We start from the raw sequence: 13,872 nt of genomic DNA on the forward strand, positions 1-13,872 counted from the left end.
ATCATCGATGAGGTGAAAATAAGGTGAGCCCATCGGCCAGGGGGGCCAACCAGAACTCCAGCTTTGCCTCTTCTCTTGCGAGAGCCCAACCCTATTTCCCCTGAAACCCGCATCGCATTCCTAGGGGCATCGTACACTGTATGTGTCTCCTCATCGCGATCCAATCCTTGGCTTGTCGGATCGGCCTGCGGTCTTGCCCGTTGGATGTTGTCTTGCGTGCTCTGCTCTGCTCTGCAACTACCCAGCCCCAACCTTAGGTGCGTCTCGGCCTGGATCATGGCGTTAGAGTGTCCAAGAACAAGAGGGTTCAGTTCTTTGACCATCAGAGGCGCCCAGACATTCAGCCAAGCCTCATGACCAGGTCTTGCTCCCACATGCCAAGATGGGGGCGCTCTATGAGGTTTATTTTCTTTCTTTCCTTCTTTGGGGCCACCGCGACAAAACAATAGCCTCTATTGGCAAAGGGGGCCGGAGGGCCCAAGTAGCGTTTCATGTCCTGCTTCTAATGTCGTAGTGGCTGGCCTCGACCTCGGCAAGCACTTACCGTAGCGCTGACAGCGGCTCTGAAAGGTGAGGTGAGTGTCCCGGTACTGAACGGTACTCCGGAGCCGAAGTAGAGGCTGCACGCGTAGCAAGAGTAAAAGCCGTTGCGGCCGACGGTTGGTGGTACAGACCGCGCACAGTACGGCCAAGTACCCAGCGCATGTACCGTTCCGCTACAGGGCCGTTAGCGCTGCTTCCATGCCCAGGCGGGCCCTGCCGCAGCTCCGTAAACCGCTTCAGGGCTTCTCAGGAGCCTCCAGCGCAATACGGGGGCGCCGGGTGTTGCTCGCCTGCACCAATGAGAGCCCAAACACGCCCTGGATCGTTGGGGGCCGCGCAGGGGTCCGTCCAAAGGCGGGACCCGTAGACGGTTCCTGAGTGGCGACGGTACATGGGGCATCTCCACTTGGGCTTGGCTTCCATCGGTGGTCTGGTCTCTCCAGGCTGCTCCTTCTCATTCTCTTTTCCCAACGAGCTTCATCCCGCATCAGACGACGAATCGACCCCGTTCTTTCCTTTGCTCACTCCCCTTTGTCCCTCATTCATTAAGACCTGGAGCCCCTTCCCTTGCGCTTGCATCCTTCGTCTGATCTCCTTCTTTTTCTTCGTTCGATCAACCTTATTTCCTTTAGCTCCTGCCCTCACTCTCGACCATCACCTCTCTTTCCTCGTTTCACTTTATTACGACCTCGATTCTTTTTCCTTCTTCTCACCTCAGCGCCCAGACTTTACGCCAAGTCTCTCTGCATTGCATTGCCTGCTGGCAGGAACACCACTTTCGCTCTCCAGTATCCGAATCACCGAACAAGCAGCACAGCACAGCACAGCACACTCACTCGCAAACAAGCGACCCCTTCCACATCATGGGTGACTCCTACTCAGCCGGTTCTGGCGCTACGGTCGTCAACCGACCGACAATAGATACCAGCAACCTCAGCAACGAGAAGCCTCAGTCCCCTAGCATCGACCCTTCACGCCTCCACAGCATGGACGCCGACCCCAAGCGTCTCCAGAGCCTTGACATTCCTCTCGAGCACTCTCGCTCGCCTCCATCGCCCAACATCGCTGTCAACCCAGCTCTTTTCCGCAAGCAGACCTCACTCGACCTCGACGACTACTTTACCGGTCCTCGTGATATCCAAAAGCATTCGAAATGGCCACTCATCATGCAGATGCATGGCTCCATTCTGCCTAAGCTGATTGTCCCTCTGGTCATTGTTGGTGGTTGGTCGACCGTCATCACTGTCATTTCCGAGCGGGTCCATCCGTTGGGAATCGACTCGGTTCTGCTTACTGTTCTGGGTTTCCTCGTCGGTCTGAGCTTGTCGTTCCGCTCTTCGACTGCGTACGAGCGATATGCAGAGGGTCGCCGTTACTGGGGCATGCTTACCATGGCCTCTCAGACACTTGGCCGTGTCTTCTGGATTCACGCTAGAGACCCCGAGGATCAGGACCCTCGCGAGATTACCCTCAAGAAGATTGGTGCCATGAACCTCATTGTCGCCTTCGCCGTCTCTCTCAAGCACGCTCTGCGATTCGAGCCTTACAGCGCCTACCCGGACCTTGAGCACCTCATCGGTCATCTCAACACGTTTGCCAAGGAGGCCACGGCATGCGACCCTGATGCCAACTCCATCAAGAAGAAGAACATCTTCAAGTCGACCGGAGAATACCTCGGCGTCTCTTTCGCCACGAGCAACCCTCGCAAGGCTCTTAAGAAAACCAGCCAGCCTCTTGGCAACCTTCCCCTCGAGATTCTCAGCCACCTTGCTGTCACCCTTGACAAGATGGTTGCCAACGGACAGCTTGACGTTCCCATGCAGCAGACACTTGCCTACAACCACCTCACAATGATGAACGACGTTCTGGTTGGCTGCGAGCGTGTCACCAACACTCCTCTCCCGATTGCCTACACGATTGCTATCAGCCAAATCACCTTTGTCTATGTCATGCTACTGCCCTTCCAGCTCGTCAAGCCCCTCCACTGGGCCGCCATTCCCGCTACCATTGCCGCCGGCTACATTATCTTTGGTCTTCTCTTCATCGGTCAGGAGATTGAGAACCCCTTTGGACACGATGTCAACGATCTGCCTCTCGAAATCTATTGCGATCAGATTGCTTCTGACTTGGATATCATTGCGTCTCATGATAAGCGCGAGCCGGATGCATTCCTTCTCAGCAGCCAGAACATGCCCCTGTACCCTGTCAGCCTTGCCTCTGCCCGCACCTGGATGAAGCGCAGCGACGAGCATCTCCGAAATGCTATCAAGGACAAGCCCAGGACCGTCTTTGAGTGGCGCAAGAAGAAGGCGACTGGCGAATCGCTCAGCAACGAGATGCGCGGCGATGACAACGTCTAAAAAGATTTCATTTATATACCCTCACTCACTCACTCACTCATGCATGTTGGCGGATTTTCGATGAGATTGTAAAACCGCAACCACGGCGCATCAAAATTGGCAATTATTCCACGTCTCGATTCTGTTCAATAATTCGGTTCGATTTTTGGGGGCTCCTGCGGGGGCTGGGGTTTCGGGAGCGAAAAGGGGGTCCGGCATATATCATAATGACCTGCTCATTCGAATGGTCTTGGGAGCGTATTTATTTGGTTCGATCAGTTGCAATAAAATGTGCGATAAAGATGTATCTGGTGCAGTATTTGAGTGAGGTTGGGTTCCGGCGTGAGTCCCAGTTGTGTCTTGATGGCATGACGCTGTTGGTTATTGACAAGGCATTGGTGATTAAGACTAGGCTCGCCAGTTGTATCTTTCAGTTCCTAAACACCGGACGCCTCCTAATGCCTTGCCAATGCTCGATCTTCCCAGTTAAGCCTACAATACTCACTCTTCTTCATAGCTTTTCCATCATGGTGGCTGATCCAACCCGAGGCATGGAGGGGTAATCCTTATCCGGAGCGGAAAAACAGCAGGCCGTGCCCCGCGGTGGTGTCGCAAAACTGGGCGAATCGATGGCGCGCACTGCATGAGAAAGCGGCTGCCAAAACCCCAATGGCTCAAAGCCTTTTTACCCTCGAGCCCACTTGAGTCACACTGCCTGCAAGTGCAAGTGATGGTCGCGCGCCGTTTGACTCCCTCGCCCATTTTTTCTTCTTCTTCTATCCATCGAACCTTTTACTCATACGCCTGCTGTTCGCGACGACCGTCTCTGGCCTCGAACCGGTCTCTTGTTCTTTGGTCAACTCCCCGCCAGCGACGACCCCTCCTACAACACCCCTCCCCACGATACTTCACCTTTTACTCCACGATGGCGTCCGACGGCAACGCGCTCGCCGAGCAGCTTCAGAAGCTTGGCATTGACAAGGTCGAATCGTACCCCAACTGCCACCCCGATACCAACCCCGTCGACATCTACCGCTCTCACATCACGGGCCTTCTGCAAGAGATCACGGGTGTTGACCCCAAGATCATCTACCCCGCCATCCAGTGGACTCAGACCCTCGACAAGGGAGATGCTATTCTCGCTGTCCCTGCGCTCCGGGTCAAGGGCAAGAAGCCCGGAGAGCTGGCTGAGGAGTGGGTTTCCAAGGTCAGTCGCATACTGTTGCAATTGTTTTATCTGTTGACTGACTCGACCATATGCAGTTCCCCGAGTCTCCCCTGATCGAGAAGCCTACTGCTAGCGGTCCTTTTATTTCCTTCTTCTTCAAGACCGACAAGCTCACCAGCCTGCTGCTGCCCACGATCCGAAACCGCTCTGATGCCTACGGAAAGAACCCTTACAACGGCCTCAAGGACCCCAGCAACCCCAGCGCCGGAAAGAAGCGCATGATTGTCGAGTTCTCCTCCCCCAACATTGCCAAGCCTTTCCACGCTGGTCACCTCCGAAGCACAATCATTGGTGGTTTCATCGCTTCGCTGTACGAGTACTCTGGCTGGGATGTCATCCGAATGAACTACCTCGGTGACTGGGGCAAGCAGTACGGCCTCTTGGCTCTGGCTTGGGAGAAATGGGGTGATGAGGAGGCTCTCAAGGCTGACCCCATCAACCACCTCTTCAACCTTTACGTCCGAATCAACGTGGAGATGTCCGACGAGAAGGAGGCTATCGAGGCCAAGAAGAAGGCTGGCGAGGACGTCACTGCCCTCCTGGATGCCTCGCTCGATGAGCAGGCCCGAAAGTACTTCCGACGAATGACGGATGGTGATGAGGAGGCTGTTAAGCTGTGGCGACGATTCCGAGATCTGAGCATTGTCCGCTACAAGAAGACCTACGCCCGACTCAACATTGAGTACGATGTTTACTCAGGAGAGAGCCAGGTCCCCGAGTCCGACATGGAGGAGGCTGCCAAGGTTCTCGCCGAGAAGTCGCTTACCGAGGATGCTGACGGTGCTATCCTCATCGACTTCTCCAAGCACGTCGCTGGCAAGCAGGGCAAGAGTCTCGAGAAGGTCATTCTTCGAAAGAAGGACGGCACTGCTCTGTACCTGACCCGAGACATCAGCGAGCTGCTGAACCGACAGAAGAAGTACAACTTTGACCACATCATCTACGTCGTCGCCTCGCAACAAGACCTGCACCTGAAGCAGCTGTTCAAGACGATTGAACTGATGGGCCACGACGACATTGCCAAGAAGTGCCAGCACATTAACTTTGGCATGGTACTCGGTATGAGCACTCGAAAGGGCACCGTCAAGTTCCTCGACGACATCCTCCGGGACGTCGCTGAGAAGATGCATGATGTCATGAAGAAGAACGAGAACAAGTACTCGCAGATTGAAAACCCAGAGGCTGTTGCCGATATTCTGGGTATCAGCAGTGTCATGGTCCAGGACATGTCTGGAAAGCGGTACATAGCCCCTTTATTGTTGACGAGTGTTTGCTAATGACAACAGAATCAACAACTACAAGTTTGATATGGATGCCATGACCTCCTTCGAGGGTGACACTGGCCCTTACCTCCAGTACGCCCACGCTCGTCTCTGCTCCATCCGCCGAAAGGCCGGCCTCACCGATGAGGAGCTGGCGACTGCCGACTTTACCCTTCTGAGCGAGAAGCACGCCACCGACCTCGTCCGTCTGCTCAGCCAGTGGCCCGACGTTGTCCAGAACACTCTCAAGACTCTTGAGCCTACCACCATCTTGACCTACCTCTTCAAGATGACCCACGTCCTCAGCTCCAGCTACGACCACCTCCGAATCGTCGGCAGCGAGAAGGAGCTCCAGAAGGCCCGCATGGCCCTCTACGATGCTGCCCGAATCGTGCTCCACAACGGCATGAGCCTGCTCGGCCTCACCCCTGTTGAGCGGTATGTACCCTGAAGTGATATTTGAATGAGATACATGATGCTAACTGGAAATAGAATGTAAGGTAGACAAGATTAGAAATACAAAAAACGGGATATAAAAAAGGCGATGACGATGGGATGTTGGCGGCGAGGTAGATCTCGATAAAGCCACAATAGATGAGAGCATGAAAAGTTATTAATATACCCATACATTAAGAAGTGGTACTCTTGCTTGCGGTGTTGATGTCGCTGATTCCCCAAATCGTATTAAGAATTACAGGGGAATGAATCTTATGGTTATCGTATTCATCCGGATTTCCTTCACAGCCCCTTTTCAGGAAACATTGAATAGGGGTCATCGCAACAGCACTCGACATATTGGAACAGCCTCATTCGTCATGTCTCTTAGCTACCTGATCGAGATGAGATGCTCGCGTCTCTCATCAATCTACGTAAAAGTCATATATACATGCATGCTCCAGCAGCGTTTGACGCCGACAGCGTTTATACACAGTTCTTGATAAACCTCTTGAGTCTCATCATCTTACAAGGTAAACCTGAAGCTTGGGTGCCAGTCACCCATGTTCCCCAGGTCCTCCTCGGGCAGGCTCAGCCTTTCATCGCGGTCACCGGCATCGCGCTTCCTGTTCTCGCGCCACATGAAGCCAAACATGAGGGTGGCGGCGAGTGTGCCCACCCACATCATGCCGAGGGCGGTGCCGTAGCCCGTCTTGTAGGTGGGGGACTCCTTGACGAGGAAGATGTTTGCGCCGATGATGCCGGCGACGTTGCCGAGGGTGACCTGGAGGGCGGAGCCGAAGGAGCGCTTCCAGTGGCCGGAGAGGTTGTTTTGCAGCCAGGCGAGACAGATGGGCGTGGCGATGTAGCCGCCGGCGTTGATGAGGAAGACGGCCGCGAACTTGTAGTCGCGAGACTTGCCGCCCTGCTCGAGAAGCATGGCGTAACCGATGGTGGCGATGCAAGCACCTGTCAGGACGAAGCCGTAGCGGTGCTTGAGGCGGTCGGACCCCCAGGCCGAGAGGAGCATGACACCGGCCGAGAGCACGTACACGGGAATGGTCTGAACCTGGGCCTCCTCAGCCTTCCAGCCAAACTCGAGCAGGATGGTGGGCATGAAGAAGACGCCAGCGTAACCTGTAGTACCAATGCCCATGTACATGAAGGCACCAAGCCAGATCTTCCAGTCCTTCAGAATCCTCTCGGTGGCGAACTTGTTGAGTGTGTCCATGCGGCAAGAGTCACCAGTGTCAGCAGCGAGACGGCGCTGAACGAGGGTCTTCTCCTCAGCGGTGAGGAATCTAGCCTGCTCGGGCCAGTCCGCGATGAGGAAGACGGCAATGATGGAGAGGAAGGCGGTGATGGCACCCTCGATGATGAAGATCCATCGCCAAGCAGACATGCCCTTGTCGCCACCGAGACGAGCAATTCCATAGGCCAGCAGTCCTCCAAAGGCACCTCCGATGAGAGTGCTGGTGAAGAAGAAGGACATGCGCTTCTGGAATTCGTGGCGCTTATAGTACATGGAAGTCACGTAGATGATACCGGGAAGGACTCCAGCCTCAAAGGCACCAAGGAGGAATCGCAGGGCAACAAGGGAACCATAGGAGTGGATAAAGCCCATGCACATATTGATGATACCCCAACAGAACATCAGCCCAGAGAGGTAGAAGGACGGGCGGACCTTGCGGATGAGGATATTGGATGGCACCTCGAGCAGGATGTAGGGGATGAAGTACACCTGGCATGGATGTTAGTATCTGTGAATCTCCACGGGTCGACAGAAACGTACAAAGAGAGCAATGTTGAAACGATTGCCCGAGAGGTCAATCTCTTGTGGCAGCCCCTGGATCCTGGCATTGCTGATGTTGATTCGGTCGAGGAAGGACATCATGTAGATGATGAACAGGGTTGGGTAGATGCACAGATCCAGCTTCATCAGCAACTTTTTCTCCGCCGCGGGATCGATGGGCGCATAGTCCTCCGACTTGGGCGTGCTGGGAGGATGCGACTCATCGGCCACAGTGGGCGTCTTTTCCTCAACGACTGACATGTCGAATCTGGCGGGGGGAGAAAAGCATAGAGAAAAGGCAGGGAGGGAGGGAACAAGAGAGTATTAGGGTGATAGCGAGGCGAAGGAGCAGCAGAGACTCCAGGCAGATTGGGCCGTTGATGCGTCAAACCAGGACGGGGGTGGGCAAAGATCAACTTGGCTCCGATAATCTGATCGGCCGAGATGATCAGATATATTAATCTGCAATGAGTCTCAGAGGGGATATCTTGTTTTGAAGAGATGAAGCTCCTTGAGGGAAAAGAAGAAAAGAAGGGGAGAAAGGGACTTGCGAGACAATATATGCATCCTCGGACGAACCAACAGGTTGCAGCTGTGTTCCTCACAGCCTCCAGGGGGATGCTACGCGATGCGAGGTTCGAGCAAACAGACCCCGGCTGTGACTCCAAGAATATCCATTCTCACCTGTGGTATAGGACGGGGTCCTCAGGTTGCGTCCTGCCGGTAGCTGATGGCACGTTTTGCAGGTGCATGTTTCCCGCAGGTCGAGCATGTATGTCGACGCTGCATATTCCCCCTCCTCGCTTGGCTCACACTTACAGGCAGCTCCCTCGTAGAGGACGGGATGAGCACCGTCTACGGCGAGCTCTAGATCGAATCAGGAAATAGAAACTGTTCAAGGGCATCGTCTCTCCTCGTGGTTGACCGTCGATAGTGCCTTCCGAGTGGACTGTCGCTATGAGGATAGGATCATCGCTTGGCAAGGCAAGACGGATAAAACACCCATGGCTTGGCTAGATGACTGGGGGGATGGCTCCCCGATGGTCCAACGAGAGCCGGTCTTCGGCGTGTCGACGGGATGACTTTCTCAGGGGTACCCCGGCCGAGCTCTAGATCCATGCTAAAGCCGCTCCCGCAACGGGTCCTGCGACGAGATGGGTTCGGGAGGGGGGCAGCAGAGATCCGACCCGGCTCAACAACTTACGAGTCCATGCGTCGGAGGCTGAAGGACAGGATTGCGCCTTTCGGTGGATCGTGAGTCCCCATGAAAGAAAGTGGTGATAGAGAGCTCGCACGTCGAACGATGTCGTCTAAGCCCTGGCGCGCAGATGGAAGCACCTTTGCTCCCTTGTGCTGGCCCTCGGGGCGTGTGCTGGACAAAGCATCATCTAGATGCCCTACCACGTGGCCACAGACTGGATATTTTGGATGCCAATTTCATGGGGATCTAATGCATAAGAAGATGGACCAACACAAAGTGCTGAGCCACTTGCTAATCCCGACTGTTGGCGGCATGTCAGGTTGAGGCTCCATCATCCCTGCTTGCTCCTGAGGTGGGTGTTGAGATCCAAAAGTTCTTTGGCCTGACGGTAAATGTCTCGTCAAGGAAGCACAAGAAAGAAGAAAGCAGAGCTCACAAGCGACTCGTCTGTTTCAAGAGACGGTTACCGCGCAGAGTAGCATCCGCAGTCAGCCGCGCATGGTCTTCAAAGAGAGTCGTTGGAGTTGATCCCCCGGCATCGTGTGATGGATCAGAGGGACCCTTGCTCGGCCGAAACTTGACCCACCATGTGCCGGACGCCAAAGTGCCAATGTTGCGAGTGCCGTCTTAGCGGCCGTTGTCCCGCCCCTTGGCAGCCAGTCCAAGGACACCTTGGCCATGCTCAACAGGCCCATCCCGGTAGTGGATATCATTGTGGCAACGTCAACCAACAGAGAGTTGCATTGGAAAGCCCCATGAGGCTTAGAGCCTGGGACAGGGACAACACCACATCCAGGCTCGCAAACGAAGGAACTCGTAATAGAAACCCCAATCGAAGCCCCATCCAAATACAGCCCAAGGGCCCTGCCCCCGAGACTCAGGCGCGATGGCCGCCATGGGGACAAGATGAGCTCTCCACAAACTCCCTTTAGAAATGATCACCGATGATCCCCATAGCGGACCGAGCAAGATGGAGTCTTATTGCCCTAAACTCGACGCTAGATACGCGGCGAGTGGTCTTTGTGTGTTTGAATGCAATATCTGCGTGGCAGACTATAACTTCACACAGCTCGCGACTTCTTGCAAGTCTCATCCGTGACCGCATTGTCGGGACTCTGCAAGTCCTTCGGCATGGGTCAGGGGCACGTTCTGCAAGAGAACCAACACAAGGCGAAATTGGTGGTCAGACTGTTGGTTAAGCACTTTTCCAGCTCTCGAGATGCCGGCGGATTCTTCCACGATGACTTGGTCTATGCTGTCCCAGGCCTCCCTGGTCCTCTTGCAGTCAAGGTTACATGCGCAGAAAACCACACTCTGACCATGTCACGTTCTCGTGTACGTAAATCTCGACCGCCGCACTGCAACGAAGTGATCACCTCTTTCCAGGCGGGGTATAACCGTTTCGTCTGTGCTGGATCGACTCGCGACTGCGAGACATCTGGCGTGACCATCTTTGTGGTCGATGAGAGCTTCTCTTGTGGAAAGAATGAGTGCAGATCCGGGAAGAGCAGTATCACCATGCTCGGCACGAGCCACTGGACGCTGGTTGCTCAAGGCTGCCTGCTATCAGCCTGGGATTGTGAGCCATGGACTTGGTATTGTGAGAACCAACATGAACCCAATAATTCGGAAGAGATTCCAGCTGTTGGTAAGCCCTTGAAAAACTCTCTCGTTCTGGCTGTCGGCAGCTCAGGGCTGCAAGGGCCGACTCCCTATATGACACCACCCCCAACCTCTTACGGTTCTCGACACACAGCACCCTAGCTTGCGGTATCTGAGTGTATTTAACCGGAAGAACCCTGGAGAGGTACCGGTATTTGGGCATAATCACCAACTATGTCTCCTGGCTTCCTTGACGACCCCTCACGGAGTATCTGACTCTTCTCTTCTGAGTCTTGCCCGTGGCCATGATGCGATTCGTGAACCGTTTGCCTGACTGGCCGTGTGACTTCGAGTCAGTGTCTCAGGACACGCACCTCAGGTTCGAGGATGGGTGAGAACCTTGTGTGTGACAGCGGGATGCATAATCCTTTGTGGTTGATCCACCTCCTATGCAAGAAGGGATCATCACGGAACAATGTGTGCCAGAATTCGCCGACGCAGGAACATCCACATCTCCCATAAGCAAAAAGCAAGCTCTCTTCGACCAACTGGAGGATTCCAAAGCGGCAACAAAGATTCATCTCCGAAGGGGTCCCGGACCCGAAGACCTCTACCGGGATGAGTCCTTCATCGCCTATTATTGCTTCTGGTCCGTGGGGCCAACTCCTCAACACCATGCCCCGGTCTTCTGTTGGCCCTCGCGGGATGGACCACTCTCGAGCTGCGTGTTTTCAGAAACAGCCCCTGGCGTATTCACCCGCCTCATCATTCTCAGTAGCCAGTGGTATCCTTAGACTGGTGGCTGCTACTGCATGGCCAGGAGGAAGCATGGATATGCCCAGGCCTCCTGCGTCTGGTCCTCATGTTAACGTCGTAGAGGAACTGTCGATAGACGAAGGGGTGTGCACGAATTCACCTGCACAACGGCTTTGTCCGGCGCAACGGATCACAGCCCGCCCCATGTTGGACATTGTTCGGTCAGTAGTGGCGAGAGATGTTTTCTCGGGCCTATATCACCCAAACATCGTCTCGCCGCGCCCAGGCCGGGGAGGTCAACAATCACCTAATGCTTCTCCCTCCCAGCCCGTCGTACTGGATCCTTAAACAGGGAGTAGGTTGTCCGATTCCTTTCTCCTGGGAGGTTCCTGTCGCCATATATCTTTGACACCCCAACGAGCTCAACCTGAGACTGGCCCTAGACGACTTTTCGACGTCTGAGACCCATATGGCATCGACCAACACTACAACATGGCGACCGACACTCCAGACCCAAGCTTGAGCAATGCGCATATGCTCTACATTCCCATCGCGATCTTTGGTGTGCTTTGTCCGTTGTTGGTGGGTATACGAATCTGGTCCCGGCGGAGGAAGGGAGGACATCTCGGTGCTGATGACTACACCATCATTGGGTCTCTGGTAAGTTCCCTGTGGTGCGAAATGTCGTGCAGAAGCTAACTTCAACTTCTGTTAGATCTTTTCCCTGGCGTCAAGTGGACTTGAGATTGCATGTGAGTCTGTCAACTGGCAACCCTGAGTGTGTACTCGCTGACGCTGTCCAGCATGCCATTATGGATTCGGACGACACTCTAAGACCCTCTCGAACGAGAACAAGATCGAAGCCCTCAAGGTTTGTCACAGAGCCCCCTCTCAAGAGATGATACACTAATCGAAGGCTTGCCATGCTCCAGTTCTTTTTCGTTTGCCAGGTGTCGTACAAGGCATGCATCAACTTGACAAAGTGCTCGATTGTTCTCTTGTACCTTCGAATCTTTGGCAAGGTCCGCTGGTTCAAATGGCTCTGTTGGGGGTTGGTGGCAATCGTCGCCATGTATGCCGTGTCTTCGGTCATTGCCACCATTTTCCAGTGCACACCAGTTCGTCGGGCATACAACAAGAGCGTTCCGGGAACCTGCATTGACAACGGCAAGTTCTGGTATGCCAACGCCGGCTTCTCCATCGCGACCGATCTGATCATCCTCTTCATGCCCATGGCGTCTGTATATCAGCTGCAGATCCAACAGATCCAGAAAATCGCCCTAGTCATTGTCTTTGCGCTGGGTGGCTTTGTCGTCATCACCTCCTGCCTTCGAGTCACCACTATCGATGTCGCCGCAACAACGACCGATGTCACCTTTGACGTTTCTTCCACCATGTGGACTGTCATCGAGATGAATGTCGCTATCGTCTGTGCTTGTCTTCCGATGATTCGACCAATAATCGTCAAGGTGTTCCCCAAGCTCATGCCTAAGAGCAGCAGCAACAACCAAAAGTACGGAACTCCAAGCTACGGAACCAAGTCATATGCGCACAGTCAAGCGCGAGACAAGAACGAGTGGATCCAGATCGACGCTGGCCGAAACGGTATTCCCATGACTTCGATTCGAAAGGCTGGCTCGACAGGAAGCGAGGAGAGCATACTCGGTCCTCAGGTCGAGGCCGGCACCAATCTTGGACCACCAGGAGCACCATGGCCGATAGAGGAGAATGGTCAGATGTCGATCCAGAAGACGGTACAATATAGCGTAGAATATTCGAAAGGACAGCAGCAACAGCAGCAGGGTGAGAAGTAGTGGTGGACTAATAGCAGGCCTCTCAGGGATCGTAGCGAAGGGTTTGGTAACGATGAAGCTTCACGATTTATTTTGTAATAGTAACGTTTTCCGTAGAAAAAAAAGCACTTCTTTTCGTCAACGTCTTGTGTATGCCGGTCTGTGATGACTGTTTGAGTGCTTCGATGCAACCCATTGTGTCGCCGGGGCGTCAAATTTTGGCCTCTGTGACAGTTGTTGCGATGTTCACGACGTCGTAAAAAGCCATTTCAGGTCACGGCGCATGCACACGAACTGGACATTGAGAATGGGTGTTTATTCCATCCCAGGAGATGGTGCTCTTCTCGGTTTCGGGAGTTGGATCCGTCAAGGGTCATTGTAAGTCGAACCTTGTAGTATTAAGCTTCGGGGCTTGTAAGCCTTTCATATTAGAGACAGGTGTGGTGCTCGTGAAAGGCCAAGAAAGGACGTCGAAAATGGATCCTCGTCTGGGGACCCCAGTATGTAGGATCGTCTTGTGTTCTCGCTTCTTCTCGCCAGGAGGCGGATCAACCTGGTCAAGAGGAGCCCCCACGAAACCGAACGGCGCAAAGCGGGCCGTCTCGTCCGCCTATCCCAGACGGGGGAAGTTGGCCGCCAGCTGTCGCAAGCTGTCCGCGTCAACGATGAATTGTCATTCCTTCAGGTCATGGTCTGGAGCAGAGTGAGGACGACGTTGACAACTGGCTGCTGGATACCTCATAGTGCGACTTGTGGGTCGAAATGGAGCTCCTCCAAGGCATCCAGGAATTGATAGGGGTCTAGAAGGGCCATGTGGTTGATCGGGCAGCCATTGGTGTGTCTCTCAAAGAATGGTACGCATGCGAAACCGAGCAAGGTGACGAAGCCATTGGTGGAGCATGAATTCTCTTAGAGTCGAGA

General features: G+C 54.2%; 5 protein-coding genes across 5 annotated transcripts; 4 read left to right on the forward strand and 1 right to left on the reverse strand.

The window, feature by feature from the left end:
- Positions 1-1,406: 1,406 nt before the first annotated feature.
- On the forward strand, positions 1,407-2,903 carry NCS54_00609500 (Hypothetical protein; the record flags this gene model as incomplete). The annotated part of the gene is made up of 1 exon (XM_053151568.1): positions 1,407-2,903. One exon carries the CDS (start codon positions 1,407-1,409, stop codon positions 2,901-2,903), a length of 1,497 nt encoding a protein of 498 aa, XP_053007543.1.
- Positions 2,904-3,807: 904 nt separating this feature from the next.
- On the forward strand, positions 3,808-5,871 carry NCS54_00609600 (Arginine--tRNA ligase; the record flags this gene model as incomplete). Its single annotated transcript, XM_053151569.1, has 4 exons — positions 3,808-4,089; positions 4,146-5,350; positions 5,397-5,810; positions 5,865-5,871. 4 exons carry the CDS (start codon positions 3,808-3,810, stop codon positions 5,869-5,871), a joined length of 1,908 nt encoding a protein of 635 aa, XP_053007544.1.
- Positions 5,872-6,333: 462 nt separating this feature from the next.
- Positions 6,334-7,860, reverse strand: NCS54_00609700 (MFS domain-containing protein; the record flags this gene model as incomplete). The annotated part of the gene is made up of 2 exons (XM_053151570.1): positions 6,334-7,548; positions 7,600-7,860. 2 exons carry the CDS (start codon positions 7,858-7,860, stop codon positions 6,334-6,336), a joined length of 1,476 nt encoding a protein of 491 aa, XP_053007545.1.
- A 1,874-nt stretch (positions 7,861-9,734) lies between these two features.
- Positions 9,735-10,564, forward strand: NCS54_00609800 (Hypothetical protein; the record flags this gene model as incomplete). Its single annotated transcript, XM_053151571.1, has 2 exons — positions 9,735-9,822; positions 9,870-10,564. 2 exons carry the CDS (start codon positions 9,735-9,737, stop codon positions 10,562-10,564), a joined length of 783 nt encoding a protein of 260 aa, XP_053007546.1.
- Positions 10,565-11,650: 1,086 nt separating this feature from the next.
- Positions 11,651-12,972, forward strand: NCS54_00609900 (Hypothetical protein; the record flags this gene model as incomplete). The annotated part of the gene is made up of 4 exons (XM_053151572.1): positions 11,651-11,818; positions 11,874-11,910; positions 11,962-12,029; positions 12,091-12,972. 4 exons carry the CDS (start codon positions 11,651-11,653, stop codon positions 12,970-12,972), a joined length of 1,155 nt encoding a protein of 384 aa, XP_053007547.1.
- Positions 12,973-13,872: the final 900 nt, after the last annotated feature.

Source organism: Fusarium falciforme, chromosome 4 (genome assembly GCF_026873545.1).
Source record: "Fusarium falciforme chromosome 4, complete sequence".
Classification (NCBI taxonomy): domain Eukaryota; kingdom Fungi; phylum Ascomycota; class Sordariomycetes; order Hypocreales; family Nectriaceae; genus Fusarium; species Fusarium falciforme.